The sequence below is a fragment of the Nicotiana sylvestris genome, chromosome 6, assembly GCF_000393655.2.
Source record: "Nicotiana sylvestris chromosome 6, ASM39365v2, whole genome shotgun sequence".
In the NCBI taxonomy this organism is placed as follows: domain Eukaryota; kingdom Viridiplantae; phylum Streptophyta; class Magnoliopsida; order Solanales; family Solanaceae; genus Nicotiana; species Nicotiana sylvestris.
The window spans coordinates 35,938,604-35,958,499 of NC_091062.1; the positions used below are offsets into that span (position 1 = coordinate 35,938,604).

At 39.6% G+C, this 19,896-nt stretch overlaps 1 protein-coding gene across 1 annotated transcript in view; it reads right to left on the minus strand.

Annotated features, from left to right (window-relative positions):
• The window catches only part of LOC138870479 (uncharacterized), a 60,893-nt gene extending 53,640 nt beyond the window's left edge, over window positions 1-7,253 (minus strand). The window contains exons 1-2 of the mRNA XM_070148287.1: window positions 6,943-7,253; window positions 6,640-6,703 (exon numbers count right to left, since the gene is read on the minus strand). Of these exons, the coding sequence (XP_070004388.1) occupies window positions 6,640-6,703; window positions 6,943-7,253 (375 nt within the window). The remainder of the gene's footprint in view (window positions 1-6,639; window positions 6,704-6,942) is intronic.
• Between the last annotated feature and the right edge of the window lie 12,643 nt (window positions 7,254-19,896).

The window sequence follows — 19,896 nt, forward strand, 5'->3', positions numbered from 1 at the left end:
ATGATGTTGTTCGTTTTAACTTTCATCAAATAGCCGATTGTTCCTACCGTTAAAATACTTGCTAAACTAATTTGGATGTGCAATTTTAAGACTACAATATTGGGCCCGTATACGGGCCTTTCCTCATCTAGTTTATTTCTATGAAAGCACTCATGTTGACCGAGACGTGCGTGCTATTCCCTCTTATTGTAGGTAGTAAAGTAATAACTCTTAAATTAAATTTTGAAGGTCATTAATCATTTTTTATTAAATCTTTTCTAAGGCACCAATTATTTTTCTTCTCCTAACTTTCTGAACTCATTTTCTTGGATTTCATGTTGGTTGATTTGCGCTCCTGCTTTCTACACGAAGTATAAAACTCATATCTCAACAACTTCAGTCACTAAGATTTTATTATAATGTAGCTATAATTTACTTTTCCATGGATTCTCCACATAATTGAATGTTCTTCCTTCTCAAGCCGTGAAATATGTTCTAAATTTTGTTACCTACCACATTTAAATGCCTTGTTACCTCCAAGTACCACAATTAAATGCCATTGGTTAAGAAACTAAGTTCAAAGTAACAATCTAAAGCAAGCAGAGGCGGACGCACGTGTTAAGTTGAGGGATCACCGGTACCCAGAAACTTCGACAAAAACTCAATATATACTTACAAATATCTTCAAAATATAGTCAGATATTAGCATACGCCCCCGTACCAATCATTATCAGCAGTAATAAATTTAAATTGAGTGTCATAGTGTCCCCGCAGCCACCGAATCCTGATTCCGCCTTTGAAAGCAAGAATATAGAAAGAAAAGAGATGTAGAGAGAAAAGAGATAACTTTCTTATTTCATCAAGTGTTTTCCAAGTATATACTATATCACTTTTCATCCTCAATTTATAATATTACATGTATACAAAAGAATGTCATTAACATAGCACTAAACATTTGAGATCATGGAAGAATATCATGGGGTGGTTATAGAGGTATGAGAGTTACAACCATAAGTATTGGAGTTGTGGGAGTTATGGAGATAATGGAGAAGAGTGAGTGTTAGTCCTTTAGGGGTTATGGACATCACCATAATATGGTATTTTATAACACTTCCCTTTGGATATCCAAAGATAATATGACTCGTAAAAACTTACTAGAAAAAAAATTTGTGGGGAAAAATCCTAGTGAAGGAAAAAGAGTGCACATATCATGTAACACACATGGATTGTCGCCTTGTTAAAAATCTTGTCAGAAAAACCCAGTGGGACAAAACCTTAGCTAAGGAAAAAACTAAGAGTACAATTCATATTTTACTCCCCCTGATAAAAACGTCACTTGATATCTCAGAAGCGATGAATTCCAAACTTGTATAATAACTTCTGAAATGTTGAGACAACAATTTCTTAGTGAACATTCCGCCTAATTATCACTTAAATGAATTTGTTGAACATCCATTTCACTATTTTGTTGAAAATCGTGTCTAATAAAATTTTTTGGTGAAATGTGCTTTATTCTGTCTCCTTCGATATATCCTTGTTTCAATTCAGATAAGCAAGTAGCGTTATCTTTCAATTGAGATAAGCAAGCAACATTTTCTTTTCAAAGAAAAGTCACACATCTCCTTCATATGCAAATAAATTATTTGAAGAACGAACTTTAGGAAATGCCTGTATTTGCATAACCAACAAGACCTTGATAATATTTGTTAGGATAAACAAATCGATATCAAGGATTCCTTTTTGCATTATTAATTACATTTCAATCTCACTAGCATATATTTTATACTTATGGTTATAGCAAGCTACATAAGTGTACCAATTGCACTAAGACGCAAAAACAAATTATATACGCTATGATTGCTCTAAGCCATATAAAGATTTACTGAAGCTTTATTTAATAAATTTTTCGAGAACCTTTATATGCTTCAAGATTTACTGAAGCTTTATACGCATATCAAACGTATTGTCAGATCAAAACATGAAGTGACAGCATTCACCTCAGGAGATCATGTCTCCACATAATCAATGTCAGGATATTTACAAAAAAAAATTGTGCCACAAGTTGTCTTTATGTCTATCGACTTGATTTTTCATTTAACTTTTCGGACAACAATATAGGTGTACTTCCACTGGCTTTATACTTTCAGGTGTTAGGATTGTTTGTCCAACTTCATGTGTTTCAGGTAAAGTCAACCTTGATTTCATATTTTTCATTTGAGCAATCATTTATTTGTCCACATTCTACGATAGATTTGAGCGCAAGATCCTCGTCATATAATATTGAGCACTATATTATATCATCGGTGATCATCTTTACATCGGTTCCAGCATTAATCAATAAAGACATAACTTATCAAGATTTATCTCATTATTTTCAGGTACCTGAGCTTCTTCCATGAGGTCTTATAAAATGTTATGTCGTGGTAATCTTATTGAGCATTTGCCTCCTTATTATGACCATCTTAATCATTTTCTTCTCTCCTTCTTCAAAGAGTTTTATCGTTGGAACCAATTAGTCTAGTACGCTTCATGCGTGCCATAGACCCAGTCCATCATGGACTTTATTCTATTTGGAGCATTAGCAGATGAGATATTTAGCTTTGGGTCAGCAAATGTTTCATTGTAACATGAAAATTTTCTTTGCAACCGTTTCTTTTAATATTATACTTTACCTCTCTATAACAATATTTTACTTATAACAATAACATCCAACATTATAACAGTATTTTTTTCCTGAAATACCTCTACAATATATATATATATATATATATTGTAAACAATAAATTGCATCGAGAAAATAAAATCAAGATTGGAAGATATTGCAACAATCGTAGTATTTTATTTCAAATAATACGAGTGTACAATCTTTGTGAATCCTCTGATTCTTCTTTCCAACAGTAAATAAAAGAACCTTCGAGCTTAATCTTGAATTTTATTTTACTTTAATCCAAGTGCTTGAGGTTTGATCTTGATCTTGACATATTTTTAATCCAAGGGCTTGCAGCTTGTTCTTGAATCTTCATCTTGATCTTTTAATCCTTAAAACACTTGAATGCTTGTAGTTTTTAGAGAAATCTGCAGCGTTTAATCCACGAGCTCTCTCTTGCTTCTTGTTATAACTTCTGGTGTCTTCTCTGAGTTATGAAGACCCCTATTTATAGTTGTGGGAGGAAAGAGTTGTGATGAGAACAAACTCTTTCCGACCAATCAGATTGAAGAGTGACAAGGCCGTATTTGGTTGGCCGGAACATGTCATTTGCACATGCGGCACATTTTTATTGGTCTTTAAATTTGACTTGGCATATCATTTTGACATGTGACATGATCTTATTGGCTCTTCCGTTTGACTTGGCATGCCACGTCACTTATCCATGCTCTCTTTCAAGATTGCGGTTGTTACTCTTCCTTTTTGATTTAGGTACTAATAATTTTTTTTATGCAGCTTGAACATGGTTTACTTCAGAGACTTAGCATCTTCTTCCTCCACGTCCAAGTATCTTGTAATTTCAAGGATAGTAAAACGGAGACCAGATTGCTAGTTGATATACCACTAACCGGCTTATATGTAGCTTCGTGGCCATCCTTGCAAAATTCATTTCGTTTGGTAGATTGGACCTTTGAAAACACCAAACATAAATTCAATACATGGATTCTTCGTTCCCATAATCACAAAGTTAAGAATGTGGCAAGTTCTCTCCCATGCTAATTAGGACGACGAATCCTCAAAGGAGAAGTACATTGGAGTGATTCCTTAACTTTTGGTGGCGAATTTTATTATATTCCCGGCTATTGGGAGTGGACTGAAGATATCCTTAGTAGGAACCATCGAACATTGAGGGCCACCAATATTTACGATGTTGTCTATGCCTCATTGTTTACGTATGATCATTCTACAAGTATCATGCAAGCCTTTTGTGAGGCTTGGTGTCCTCTTACAAACACATTGCTTACCTCAGTTGGAGAGTTATCCATATCCCTTTGAGACTTGTGCACTATTGGGGGTCTATCTTTAATGGGGTCTTCATATGAGGAAGTTATTCTAAATACTCAAGAATTTACAGGTGCTTACGACAAGGATAAAATGTTCCTTCCACAAGCCTATCAGAAATTGTTTGATGCATATCACCAACTCCGAGAAAGAAACATTAAAAATCATGATGTCCCCGTGAAAAGATGGATAGAGTTTTGTTGCTAAAAGGTTGTAAAGTATGAACAACCTCCATCGAGAAAAGAAAAAAAGTTAGCTCGTACCAAATTAACACACAACCCTACTGGAGCCATAGATAAAATGGTCAATTGGTCGGAAGTTGAAGATGCACCATTTGTTAAACTTGGCGTTAGAAGTGATAAGAAAGACGAAGTATACTTGGCTGCTTTTTATCATGTTGGTTATGTGTCTTTGTGCTCCCTACAAAAGAAGGTGACTTCATTCAGCCCGAGACTTTCAAGATTGCAGGCCTTCTAGCGTGTGGGCAAAGAATTAATATCGTCGTTCCAGTCTTATCTAGCATCTACAAGGGATTAAACACAATTTCAAATGGCCCACCACTCGATCCTTCTAGAGTTTACTTCCCAATTCATTATGTGTATGGTTGGTTGGCCTATTACTTCAAGACCCATTTTTATCTAACAAATAGGCCGACTACTCCTCTGATGGCCATATATTCAGGTGAGGGAACAACGAGATACTTTGAGAATGAAGACGCGAGAAAACGTATTCATGGAGGAGAAAGTGCCGCATGGACTTCCACAATGCCAATTAATTCTCAACTGTATTATTATCGTGATATGGCAATGAGGAAGAGTCCGAGTCAAATAATTTTATGAGTACTCGATCGAATTACCTTCCTTTGAGAAATGGATCAACCTTCATCGCGGCCCTCATCGCTTCAGTCGTCAATTCGGTTTTTATCAAGACATCCCTAGTTGCTTGGATCAAGATTTCCGTGAGTGCTCTTTAGACAAAGGATTGGAACTTTTACGAATTTGTGTATTGTCTAAAAGTAGGTCAAAGGCCACATTTCCCCCTATTATGTCCAAGATGAAGAAGTATGTCTCGTCTGATTATAAGTTGATAATAGGCTATATTCATGTAGTTTAACGACCATTTACGCCCCAACTTAGCTATGCTTTATTGTTTTATGAAGGTTAAATGACAACAAATAGCTCTAATTATGAATTTTGTGCTTTGCAGGAGAAAGTCTTGATTATGAGGACATTGAACATTGTTTGGAGCTAATTTGGATCAAGGGAAGCCAATCGGAGGTGAACGCATGTGAAAGAAGAAGGAAAAAAATAGAAAACAACTAAACTTCATGAGAACGGGCCAAGCGCGGGCACGCTCCAGCCGCGCTCGTCAGGCAGAACAGAATGCGATATGCGTGGTCCAAGCGCAGCCGCGCTCGTCACCTCGAGGAAAATTATTTTCAGGGGTAATTTCGTAACTTCGGGGGCAACTCTCCTTAACATATAAGAAGCTCAGGTCGCCCAAAGAGAGGGTATCAAGGTTTTTGAAGGATTATTGAAGGCAAGAAGAGGCAATAGGCAAGGCGGAAGATTCGGCATAGAGTTTTACCTTTCTTTCTCTTGTTTTGATCATTAATGATGAATTCTACTATTGTGATTGTGAAAACGATTATGCATAGCTAAACATTTAATCTAGGGTTTTGATGGAACCTCTTGGAGGATGACTTTCTAATATGTTAATATAGATTTGCCTTATTAAATTCTTTGTTTGTTCAACTATATTGTGATTGATGTTGATTGAAGGGCCCTCAATCGGCTGTGCCTATTTAGCATGCATTACTTGGGAGAGAGTGTATATTAAGGTAGTTGTTGAACAACACCACCCCTAACGTATATGAGGGATCAATACGAAGGGTTTAAAGGTGGTATTAGGGATAACGAAACCTTGGGTGCGATCTAAGTGAGCTGTAACTAAGGCCAACTAGCGTAATTCGGGAGAATATGTCTAGTATATTGTTGTAGTTACTCGGGAGAGAGTTATGACAGTCAGAGTGCTCATGATCTATGTGAGCACGTGATTTTTGCACTATATGAGAATTACTCCCAAAAAAAAAATCAAAAAAAAACAATTTTCCTTTGTGTGCAATTTTTGAATTTTTGTGGTATTTTTGTATAATTATTTGTATTTTTGTCTGTGCATGTTTATTTGTTTAAATTAATAAAAATATAAAATATGTCGCATTTTTATTTAGTATTTATTTAAGTTTGTTTTACAAAAATGAGAAAATCATAAAAAATAATGTACGTTGCATTTTTAGCATTTAACGTCTAAATTGTGCGATTTTATCGTTAATTGCTATTTAAATGTGCGATAATAGTTATTTGGAATTAATTAGAATTTTTGATAAGTTAATTTAGTTTATAAGTTAATTTAGAATTTTAGTTTTATTAATTAGGAAGTGAAAGAAAAGAGAGCAAGAATATAAAGAAAATCGGAATTAGGCCTTTTCTTCAATTTTAAACCACAGGCCCAAATATACCCAACCTTTCCCTACGACCCGGTCCATTTCAAACCGGGTCGACCCAGTCCATAACCCCAAAGACCCAACACCCTTATTTCCCTATCTTTCATTTCAAAAACAAAACCCTAAAAAATTTTGCACTGTTGAAAAATCCCACCCGCCCCTCTCTTACCTTCTTCTTCTTCAAGCTTCCAAGCTCCCCTCCTATGGCTGCCCTTTCCCTTCCAGCCCTTCCCCTTCACCCCATCACACTCACACACACAAACATCAACACATACACAGTGCAAAACCAGCTCCACCATGAACAACCAACGTTCATGGATGCTGCTCCTCCTTCGTTCTTCGTCCAAACAACCAAATGACCCTATTGTTCGTCGCGCGAGCTGCCAGGCTTCACCTGCCTCCTCGTCGAAGCCATGAACGATGCACCAACAGCCTTCACCATCGCCGGCAACACGCAGTCACGCCTCATGACCAGCCCGTCGTTTCTGCTGCTCGTTGCTTCTTCGTCTCCTTCGCGTCGCTGCTGCCATGGCTGCGTTTTCCAGTTGGACTACTGCTGTTGCGTTCTTGTTTCTTCACCTGCTGCTGCCCAATGTTTCTGCTTCTTCCAGCTTCACCACTGCGGGCCGCTGCTGCTTCTCCTCCTTCTGCCATGGCTGCGTCTTCTTCTTCGTTCTCCTCGCGACTACCACGATCAATTGCTTCTTCTTCGGTCGTGTTCGTCGTCGAGCTATTTTGGTGCAATATTTGTTTCCGGGCAGATTTGTGTTCGTTCGAGTTCATCGTCGTTCCGATCCGTTTAGTTGGTTTAAATTTCATTTTTGTCCGTAATTTGTTTGATATTTTTCGGATCTAAAATCAGATATGTTTGATATTAATTTCGTGTTTATCGTTTTTTTTTTTACCTTTCTTCAGTTTGTTTCATTCATTTTTCTTGTTTATTTTTAGGTAGAAATTGTTAGTTTAATTATAATATTGTTAGATTTAAGTTGAGTTCAATTAATTATTTCTTCAGTTTGTTTTATTAATTTAAAAGGATTTAGTTTTAATATAGAAGAGTGTTAGTTTAAATCGTTTGAATTTGGCATGTTTGTTGTTTAATTGAGACATGATAATTCATGTTCACTTTTGTTTGAAGTTCATGTTAATTCAGTGATTTAATGTGAGTTTATGTTTTAGTTTTTAATTTTTGATTTTAGTGTGAATCATGTATCTTTGTTGCAATTTTGTTGGATTTAATTTGAAGATCAATTGATTATTTGAGTTTAGTGATTTGAATCTGTTTATTTATTTTGTTTAAGTTTTAATTTGAATTTGAGCTCATGATTTGAATATACTTGTTTGTTATTGTTGGTGAATCTGAAAATAGGGTTGTTGTTTAAAAACATTGTTCAGTCAAAATAATTCAAGTTGTTTCTTTGTTGTTCATCATTTAGTTTGAATTTGTTCATAAAATTTTATTAGGAATTGGTTATAGCTGCTATATTTTGGTTAGAATTGATTAGGTGAATTGGTTATAGCTGACGGGGTAGATTGGTAAAATGCAGTATTTTCAGAGGTAAAATGGTAATTTCAGTAAGGTCGAAGGGATATTTTTGGAATTAAAAATCTGAATAATTATTTATTTTGAGTGCTCTGTCCATTAAGATTAAATAATATTTTAATAATATTAAAATAGTACATGGTGGGAGACAAGACATAATGTAGTGGGGAATAATAATTGTTTAATATAAGCATGAAGAACAAGATATAAAGGGGGGAGAATAATGTATTTGTTTAATGAAGTGGGAGACAAAACATTATGTAGTGGGATTAAAAGGGGGATGAGTGGAAGATAGTGGATTTTAATTTTTAACAAAATACTGAAAGATGGTAATAAATAGAGGGGGGCTTGGACAGATTAGAAAAGAGGAGGAAAAAGAAGAAGAGAGCTGAATATTTAAGAGAGAGAAAAATTCCGGAAATATTAAGACTTCCAAAAAATACAAATAAAAACATTCTGGAAATTAAAAGAGTGAGTAGTATACACCTGATATACAATCTAAATATTCTGATATCCGGATTCAGAAATTAAAGGTTAAACATTAATTAGTCTTCTAAATCTGAAAAGATTCCCTTTGCTTCTGTCCGTTGATTGTTGTTGGTGTTTCTGGATTTTGTCTGGATTTTAAAATCTGTCACTGGTTTCTCATTGCTGGTTACTGGGTGTCGTTGTTGTTGTATGCTACTGAATTTTTGCTGATCTCCCTTTTCTTTTGCTTCCAATATCAGGTACACAACTGACACGCTGGTTACTGTAAACTAAAACATGAAACATGAATACGAAAATGAAGAGTTGAAGTTCTAAATTTATTTAATTATATGCTGAATTTTATTTGTATATATAAATTATTTAGCTTACTCTAAACAGAATCATGTAGTTGTTTAATATATATAGTGGAACATATGACGATAGCTTAACGGACGAACTATCTATATATTGCCTAAAAAATAAATAAATGGTGTAGTAACTCTGTCTAGTTAGTTCGTTATTGTTGGATGATTACCATGTCTCAAAAAGCACGTTAGTTCATCAAACGAATAGACCATTTCGAAACTTGTGGGAATATTGTTTAGTTAAATACTATTGGTTAATTTCAGCATGTAAATGGTCTAGGATTAAAATTAGATTGCTAAGTTTTTTTTTAATTTGACAAACTATGAACATGCCTAGTATAATGTAACTAGGTAGTAACATGTGAATAGGATGACCCAGGTCTAGTTTTATGCCATACACGTTGGGCCTGGGCCCGCATTGGCAACGGACTGCCCTGCTTGCATCATTTTCAGAATTTATGAATCATATTCGAAACCCAACTATAACAACTCAAGCATGTAAATAAATTAAGACTTTTTCTCTTTCATTTTGTAGAGACAATTCTAATAGAAAAAATGTAGGCATTTTAGGATTATCCTTTTAAAATAAATGAGATGAGCCTCGCCCAATAAAACGCACAAATTGCGGGGCCCTCGATAAATGTTTAATTAAAATTACTTAGATTTCGGGATGAGCCGTTTAGCAAAATTCCACGGCCTTACCCAGAAATAATAATACGTTAATTGCTTTAGGCGCGCATTTTAATAATCTTACCTTCTTAAACTTGGGTGTGCATTTCATGCGACCCAAATCCAAATCCCAAAACATTGAATAAAAATACGTTCCGGATCGCGGGTGTATTTCATGTGACGCAATCCAAAGACATGTTTTTTAAACGATGTTCACATTCTTTTAAAATATAATAATAAAGAGTTAAAATTTGTACATGAGCTCATAATTGTATAAAATCAGATAAACAAGCCGAATATGACAGTTGAGCGACCGTGCTAGAACCACGAAACTCGGGAATGCCTGACACCTTCTCCCGGGTTAACAGAATTCCTTATCCGGATTTCTGGTTCGCAAACTGTAATACATAGTCATTCTTTTCCTCGATACGGGATTAAATTGGTGACTTGGGACACCCTAAATCTCCCAAATGGCGAATCTGAATAAATAAATAAATCCCGTTTCGATTGTCCTTTAATTGGAAAAACTCCTTCACCCCTTGCGGGGACGGAAAAAGGATGTGTGAGATCTCTAGCGACTCTGCTGGGGACCAGAACCACTGGTTCAGGGTTAGAAATTCGAGCTTAGATAAATTGTTATATTTGGTTTTATCTGATTTTGTTACATGATCTGTGCATAATATGATAACTAACTGCTTTTACCGCTTTGATATTTTGTGAACTGTATATAAACTGTGCCGAAACCCATCTCCTCTCTGAGTCTTCTAAATCATGAAGAAGGGTGTACTTCGTACGACTTCTTTTCTGTATAGTGTCAAATCCCAATTTAGAACGAGGTTTGGATAAGTTGCAAAGCCGGCGAAGCTTCTGTATTCCCGGATTGCTGCCTCCCCTCGGCTCGAGCTGTCCGCTCGGGTAAGCCAGGTCTAGAACAAACACCCAGGTTCTGAACCTAGAATAACTTGACTTCATGCCGGATCCCTAGTAGGAACGTTTATTTGCATCATGTTGCATTTGGCTTAGGGGACTCAACACAGGGGTTGGGTCCGTCTAGGACAAGCAACCTGAAATGAAAAAAGACCATCCTGCTGCATCTTGTTTGTTTTGCACATTTATTTGCCTCAGATCTGCATGCTGACCAGCTTCTGAAATAGGGAATTTTTGAAAAAAAAAATTGAAAAAAAGAAAAGAAAAAAGAACGGAAAAAGAGTATATAGCAGTATAGGGAGATAACTACTTATTTCTTTCAAAAAAAAAATAATAATAATATAAAACAATGGCAAGAAATGTCAAAACCCTGCCAAAATTTTGAATTTCTTAGTTTGATTTATTGGGAAAGAAAGGAATATTGTTTACAAAGTTCAGTTTATGGGCGAACTACACTGGTTTGATTCTCACAGGGCATGAGATACGTAGGCAACCCTCGTCGGGTCCAACCTCCCATTTTTTTAAAAATAGCCCAAAAAGAAAAATATGCCAAAATTTTAATTTTTCGTCATAGAGTCAGGTGATGCCGTTTTTATCAAAAATAGCCTAATATTCCCAAAAGGAACGTCGTAAGGCTGACTTTGTATAAACGGCCACTTCTGTCATTTTATTATTATTATTTATTGGTTAACTCGCACAACTTTAAAATCTTCGTCCCTGAAGTGCTGAAAGGTCGTGTTCGAAAGATCTGGTTTTTTTAGGATAAATGATCAAATCATTTTAGTCAAATAAATTTTCTTTTGTTTAATCACATTAATAAATGTGCAGGATGAGCACAAATCAAAATGAACCGTTCTCAGTCTTTAGCGAGGCCCCTCTACAACTCCACATGTGGTGGAATGATATGAAAGATGATAGTAAAGAGATAGTGGGAAGAATTTTAGGAGGTTTTGTCAATCTGTTGAATATCAAGCCGAGGATAGATATCCTCGAGGCTCTAATACCGTTCTGGGACCCAACCCGCAATGTATTCCATTTTGTTGACTTTGAACTTTCACATACACTAGAGGAAATCGCCGGATATGCGGGATTGAATGGGAAATTAAGGGGACAATATTTGTTTTCACCAAGACCGGTATCTCCGCACAGGTTTTTGGATTTGCTAAACATTAGTCGGAAGGTGCAAAATGATGATTTGTCGAGAGGATGTTGCGCTCTCCAATTCTTGTATCAACGGTATGGTACTCCTCAGGGTTTTGAAGAGCTGAACCTCGGACTAACTCATGCTGGGAACAGGAACAAGTGGGAGGTGAGACGTACTTTGGCATTCATAACAGCATTCCTGGGAATCGTGGTTTGTCCCCGCAAAGATAAGAAAATAGAGATAGGCCTTGTAGGGATGACTGATGTTGCAATCAAGAAAACTAATAGTACTGTGGTCCCTTTGGTTTTGTCCGAAATCTACCGAGCTTTAACTATATGCCGAGAAGGAGGCAATTTCTTCCAAGGATGCAATCTGTTACTCCAGTTGTGGATGCAAGAACACCTCTGTCACCGAATAGGATACATGAATCACGGGTTTACCGAACAAAATTGTATCAGTGGTTTTGAGAAACGGATGACAGGCGTTGTATTCCCTGAAGGTGTCGAAGCGTGGCTTGCACGATTAAGGACAACAACAGCCGACCAAATTGAATGGGCATTTGGGTGGTTGCCTGATACTGAGGTAATATACATGGCGGCCGAGGAATGTCATATTCTTTTTATGGGAGTTCGCAGTATCCAACCATATGCTCCGCATCGGGTATTGTGCCAACTAGGAAGATTTCAGGTAATTCCCACTGATGAGGATCTAAGCAAGCACGTCATTGAGTTGAGTCCAGGAGTCGTGTTCCCCGAAGGAAAAATTAGAAAGTTGTGGCACGAATGTAGATTCCTTGAGCCCAAGACTATGGTTCGAGAACTGGCTAAGGGTGAGGTAGACCCAAAGTACGATGTTTGGTTCGGGAAAAGGTTCCAGATTCGTCAGAGACCTGCTAAAAGAGCTCATGTCCAACAATTTACGGATGATTCACAGGAACAGTGGGGTTGTTAGCGAGAGAGGAAGGTTACTGGGCTGAAATTGGGAAGCTGAAGCAACAAGTTGAAAGGCTTAAATTTGAGAACAGCGTGCAAGTTACCTCGGAGCAGGGTGAAAAGAACAAATTAACCAAAGAAAACCAGGCACTAAAAGCCCGAATTCACCAAGTCAGTAAGAGTAACAATGACCGACAGAAACGTCGCTCCGATGAAAGGTTGATAGCAGAGTTGAGAAGTCAAGTCAGCAAAAGCTGAGAGGACTTGGAGAGATCCGAGGCTTGCATAGCAAGAATGCGGGTCAGATGGGCAAAAGGTACAATGGCACGGAGAAAACATCTACAACAAGTCATAAGGGATTCTGAAATAAGCATTGGACTATTAAGAGAAACAAACTCCACTCTTCAGGAGCGGATCTTTAAACAAGTCCGAGATGCCCAAGCAGACAGAAGACGCTGTTATGATGTGATGGCCAGAATGGAAGAACAAATGGAGAGGTTTCAGGATCGACTCGCCGACAATGTTCAAGTACTGGGACTAAAGAACCGGCGAATAGAGCAACTGTTAGGGGAAAGGGATAACATCCGAGGTAGGATTGATGAGATTGGGCACTACATCTACATGAGATGCCTAGCATGTGAGAAAATACCTCGTGATACCCTTCTTACCTCCATCATGGTCTATGTCCACCGGATCATGAATGAGTTGAAGAGCTTGCAAAGGGGTCTTACACCAAAGCTCGCGGAAAGGCCGAACGATGTCTCGCGGGCACCTAAATTGAAATCTTTAATGTATCCCTAGTTCGAGTCTTGTTTGTTGACTTTATGGGTCCGTTGTCTCCCATATGTTGTTTTTTTGTTTTTTTTTCATCAAGTCAGGTTAAGAATTTTGGAATCTGTATTTTGATGTTCTTTGTTTAAAATAAGTAGCTTGTAATCGCAAATTTTGGTGATGAATTGAATGATTCCAAAAGAGTTTTGTGTCTTTACTTTGCGGCACGAACTACGCCTGGTCTGATTCGTGTGGGTTCACGATATGTAGGCAATCTCTATAGGATTCGACCGTAATTAAAAAAGGAAAAAGAGAGAGAAGAAGAAAAGAGAGGTCCCTGAAACACTCGAAAGAGGCACAAATAAAATAAGTCGGGATGATGCATGCAGTCGGAGCAAAAGCATGTTAGAAATGGTTAACTGCCTAAGAACATTGCATCCCCCAACGTGCAATTACAATATCTGTTAAGATTCTAACACTGACAAGTTTGTTGTTTTTCCAATCTATATCTGTTAGTTTGTTAAAGCGTACTGGCACTGCACCATTATCAAACAAGATCAAAAGGGCCCATACCAGAAAGCATGACTGGCTCAGACAACAGTGTTGAGTCGGAAAAGACGGCAAATCAGATGCTGAAGGAGGCCATGGAAAAAATGGAAAAAATGAGGCTGGAAATGAATGAAATGCAGATAGCCTTAGCTAGAGCCCAAAAGGGGCATGAACTACCTGTTACTCCTACTCTCCAACCAGGACACACGCCAGAATACCCCTCTCCCGGCCCTTCAACGAGTTTCCCAAGCCATCATTACTATCAGGGAAGAGAGGCCTATGATCCCCAAGCTCCACTACCCAATCAGAATCCTCCTCCACCAAATGTTCCCGTCTTTGTGGCGCCTGCACCAACCCCATTGCACAGATCGTCTAGTGAGCCATTGTTTCAGGCTCACGATACACAATATTACCCCCTGAACTCACATTCAAAGCACCCGAGCCACACACCTATAATCCCTACTTTGAGGTCCCGGCGGAGATTGAAAAGCCGGCTAAGAGCCCAGAGCAGGACGAGGTGATGCGGAAATTTAAAAGCCTAGAGCAGTCCTTCAGGAACATGCACGGGTTAGGTAACCAAGTCAGCGTGGCTTACAAGGATCTATGCCCTTTCCTTGATGTCCAATTACCAGCAGGGTTCAAGATGCCCAAATTCGATTTATACGAAGGGCATGGCGATCCTATGGCACATCTACGAGGTTTTTGTAGCAATATGAGGGGAGCGGGGGGCAAAGATGAACTACTGATAGCTTACTTTGGTCAGAGTTTGAGCGGGTCGGCACTAGAGTGGTATACAAGACAAGATCCGAGCAGGTGGTACACCTGGGATGATCTGGCACAGGCTTTCGCAGGACACTTCCAATACAACCTTGAGATAGTCCCAGACCGTCTCACATTGCTAAAGCTTGAGAAGAAACCCGGAGAGAGCTTCCGGGAATTTGGGTTCCGATGGAGAGAACAGACAACCAGAGTTGATCCTCCAATGAGAGAGGGAGAAATGGTGGATTACTTTCTACAAACTCTAGAGCCAACGTACTTCGGTCACTTGGTGACGTCAGTTGGCAAATCCTTCAACGAAGTGGTGAAGATGGGAGGTATGATAGAAGAGGGACTTAAGTCCAATAAGATCCTGAGTTACTCGGCAATTAAGGCAACGACTCAGGCCATTCAGAGCGGCACGGGAGGTGCGCTCGGAAAGAAAAGGAGAGAGGAGGTCACGACAATAGAGGCGGGCAATTGGTCCAGATCTAGAGGTCATTCCCCTCATTACCAACCCAGACCCCATCATCTAAACTACCCACACATTCCAAATTACCCTCCACAACCCTACTACCCACCACAAGAACAACATTTCTCCGTCCATCAAGCCCAGACATATACTCAACCCCCGGCTCGCCCGTAATGGCACGCACCAGCTCCCCACAATACATACCCACCTCCACATAATACCTATCCACCACCACAAAGCACCTATCCACCGCCAAGAGCCTACAGGAACCCTCCAGGGATGGGTTTCAGGGGAAATCCGGCTTCCAGAAATGAAAGTGCAGAGGCAAAGAACCTTTACTGAGTTGGGAGAAACTTATACTGCCTTGTTCCACAAATTAAGGCAGTTGGGTTTATTAAATCCTGTTGAGCCTAGGTTGCCAAATCCCTTACCCCAAAATATGGATCACTCGGTAAGATGTGAATATTGTTCGGGAGCTCCCGGACATGATACCGAGAAATGTTGGAGGCTGAAACATGCAATACAAGATCTTATTGATACCAACAAGATCGAGGTACAGGCACCGGAGGCACCTAACATTAACCAGAACCCATTGCCAAAGCACCCTGAAGCCCACATGATCGAGCTTGTGCACGAAGTAGGGGAGCCGAAGAAACCCCCACAGACAGTGATGATGATCCGTGCCACTCCAAAAGAAAAATCGATCAATGAGGAAGCAGGGGTACAGTTGAAGGGGGAAGATGTCAAGCCAGTGGTGATATTGGGGAAGAATCCATCTGCCGCTACAAGGAAACCAGAACCAGCCAAGTTGGTAATAACGGGAGCATCATCTGCACCCGTGGTTGTTGTGAAGGGGGTCTGCAGGGAACCGGTCATCATAAAACCAGTAGTCCAAACACCAGTGATTGATAGCAAGGCTGTGCCTTGGAAGTATGAGAAGGCAGTGGTGATGTACAAGGGACAACAAGTGGAGGAGAATAGTTGTGAGGCGCAGGGACTGACTCGATCAGGACGGTGTTTTGCTCCGGCGGAGTTGAGAAGACCCAATCCAGCTGCAACAAAGAAACCTGTGTCAGAAGAAGAAGCTGAGGATTTCTTAAAGAAGATGAAAGTGCAGGATTACTCCGTGGTCGAACAGTTGAAGAAAACACCGGCCCAGATCTCACTGCTATCATTATTAATCCATTCGGATGAACATCGTCGGGCCCTGATGAAGATACTGAATGAAGCTCATGTGCCCAATGAAATTTCTGTAAATCACCTGGAAACGATTGCCAACAAAATTTTCGAGGTGAACAGGGTAACATTTTCAGATGATGATCTGCCAGTGGAGGGCACGGAGCATAATAAAGCTCTCTACCTAACTGTCAAATGTGAAGATTCGGCAGTTACTCGGGCATTGGTGGATAACGGCTCAAGTGCCAATATTTGTCCATTATCCACCCTGAACCAATTGAAGATCGACCACGGAAGAATCCACAAGAATAGCATTTGCGTCCGAGGATTTGACGGAAATGGAACAGACACCGTGGGGGATATTATACTCGAGTTGACCATCGGCCCGGTAGAGTTTACTATGGAGTTCCAGGTATTGGATGCCGCGGTATCTTATAACCTTTTGTTGGGACGACTGTGGATCCACGCGGCCAAAGCAGTGCCATCCACATTGCATCAAATGGTCAAATTTGAATGGGACAGACAAGATGTCGTGCTGCATGGGGAAGACACTGCATGCACCATGGGAGGTGCCATTGTGCCATTCATAGAAACCAACGATGACAAAGGTCCCTAGGTTTATCAGATTTTTGATGTAGTGTCAGCAAACAAGATTCCGAGGGTAAAAGCACTCCACACCCCAGGATAGCTTCCGCAACCATCATGATAGTTTCGGAGATGCTAAGTAATGGGTTCGTGCCAGGAAAAGGTCTGGGGGCTGAGCTCCAGGGAATTGTTCAACATGTCTCTTTGCCCAAGAATTTAGAGACTTTCGGATTGGGATTCAAACCAACTGCAGCAAATATAAAGCGAGCTCGGAAAATGAAGAAGAAAGTTTGGGTTCTTCCCAAGCCAGTTCCGCGTCTCTCTAGATCTTTTGTTAGAGCAGGTGTCACAAGGTTGTCAGTCCCGAAAATTAGTGGACCGTTGATTGGGCCAGATGGAGATTTGGATGAGGGCTTAGAAAGAATGTTCGTAGATGTCAACACAATAGAAGCTGGAGAGGGTTCCAGTAAGGCAGACATACAGTTTGTGGGGCCTAGGGCCAATGTCAACAGTTGGACAGCTACTCCTCTTCCTACTCGGAGGGAGTCCTGGTAGTTGGCTCTGATTTTCCTTTTTGTTTTCTGGATTATTCCAAGGTTGTAATCCAGATTCCTTTTATTTCTATTACTTCTCAACAAAGTGTGAAACCTTGTTATCCCATAATTCAATAAACGAAAAAGTTTCTTCTTTATGCCTTGTTTTATATGTTTTTTTTTAATTTTGTTTCCTTCATTTCTTTTTCTGAACAGTTCTTTTCATACTGGTTCTAACGACATGGCATGCACAACGGATCTTCAACCTAGTCTAAAAGATCAATCTGATTCCGAACTAACTATACAAGAGGTCGATTATGATAATGAATCGGAATATGATGAGGATGAAGCCTTCGAGGAGATAAACAGGGAGTTAAGTCAGTTTGAAAAAAAATCCAAGCCCAACTTAAATGACACAGAAACCATCAATTTAGGGGATGCCGACGATATCAGAGAAACTAAAATAACCATCCACATTGCACGAAATATCAGGGAAGAATTGATCAAAACACTTATTGAGTTCAAAGATGTTTTTGCATGGTCATATGATGACATGCCGGGGTTAAGCACAGATTTAGTGGTTTATAAATTGCCTACTGACCCGGCATGTCCTCCCGTCAAGCAGAAATTGAGGAAGTTCAAAACGGATATGAGTGTGAAGATTAAAGAAGAAGTAACCAAGCAGCTGCAAGCAAAGGTTATTCGTGTCACTCGATATCCTGATTGGTTGGGTAATGTGGTGCCGATGCCAAAGAAAGATGGGAAAATCAGGGTGTGTGTCGATTACCGTAATCTGAACAGGGCAAGCCCAAAGGACAACTTTACTTTACCCAACATCCATATCTTGATCGACAATTGCGCCGGACGTGATCTCGGATCTTTTGTAGATTGCTATGCTGGGTATCATCAGATTCTGATGGATGAAGAAGATGCGGAAAAGACGGCATTCATTACGCCGTGGGGAACTTATTGCTACCGGGTGATGCCATTTGGTTTGAAGAATGTTGGGGCAACGTACATGAGAGCAATGATACTGTATTTCATGACATGATCCATAAAGAAATCGAGGTGTACGTGGACGATGTGATCATAAAGTCTAAGCATCAGGAAGACCATGTAGCAGACCTAAGGAAGTTTTTTCAAAGACTTGGAAGGTATGATATTAAGCTTAACCCGGCTAAATGTGCCTTTGGTGTTCCATCTGGAAAGATGTTGGGATTCATCGTCAGTCGGCGAGGTATTGAACTGGACCCATCAAAGATCAAATCTATCCAAGATTTGCCACCGCCGAAGAACAAGACAGAAGTAATGAGTCTGTTGGGAAGGTTGAACTACATCAGCAGATTTATTGCTCAACTCATAGCAACTTGTGAACCCATCTTTCGGTTACTGAAGAAAGATGTCGCGATAGAATGGACGGCAGAATGTCAGGAGGCATTTGACCAAATCAAAGGATATTTATCAAATCCACCTGTGTTGGTTCCACCTGAGCCGGGGAGACCATTAATCCTTTATCTAACAGTCCTGGAGAATTCGTTTGGCTGCGTGTTGGGGCAACACGACATCACAGGAAGAAAAGAGCAAGCCATCTATTATCTCAGCAAGAAGTTTACAGTCTATGAGAATAAGTACACTCAACTTGAGAAGACATGTTGTGCTCTAACTTGGGTAGCACAGAAGTTTAAGCATTATCTGTCGTCACATACTACTTACCTTATTTCACGCCTGGATCCATTAAAGTATATTTTCCAGAAGCCTATGCCCATAGGAAGATTGGCAAAATGACAGATATTACTCACAGAGTTCGACATTGTCTATATGACGAGGACGGCCATGAAATCCCAAGCATTGGCCGATCACTTGGCTGAGAATCCTATTGATGAAGAATACGAGCCTTTAAGGACGTATTTTCCAGATGAAGAAGTGATGCATATAGAGGAGTTAGAACTGAATGAGGAACCAGGGTGGAAGCTTTTCTTCGATGGGGCTGCGAATGCAAAAGGAGTTGGAATAGGAGCGGTACTTATTTCGGAAACAGGACATCACTATCCTGTTACAGCTCAGCTACGTTTCTATTATACCAACAACATGGCTGAATATGAGGCATGCATTCTGGGCTTACGTTTAGCTGCAGACATGGATGTCTAGGACGTCTTGGTCTTGGGAGACTCGGACCTTCTGGTACATCATATCCAGGGTGAATGGGAAACTCGGGATTTAAAGCTTATACCATATCGACAATGTTTGCACGATCTGAGCAAGCGATTTCGATCAGTGGAGTTCAGACACATCCCGAGAGTTCACAATGAGGTTGGCAATGCTTTGGACACTTTATCATCGATGTTGCACCATCCAGACAAGATCCATGTTGACCCATTGCATATTCAGGTTCGTGATCAACATGCTTATTGCAACATGATAGAGGAAGAAGTGGATGGCGAGCCATGGTTTTATGACATCAAGGAGTACCTCAGGATGGGGATATACCCGGAGCAGGCCACCGGAGATCAAAAAAGAGCCATTCGGCGATTGTCAA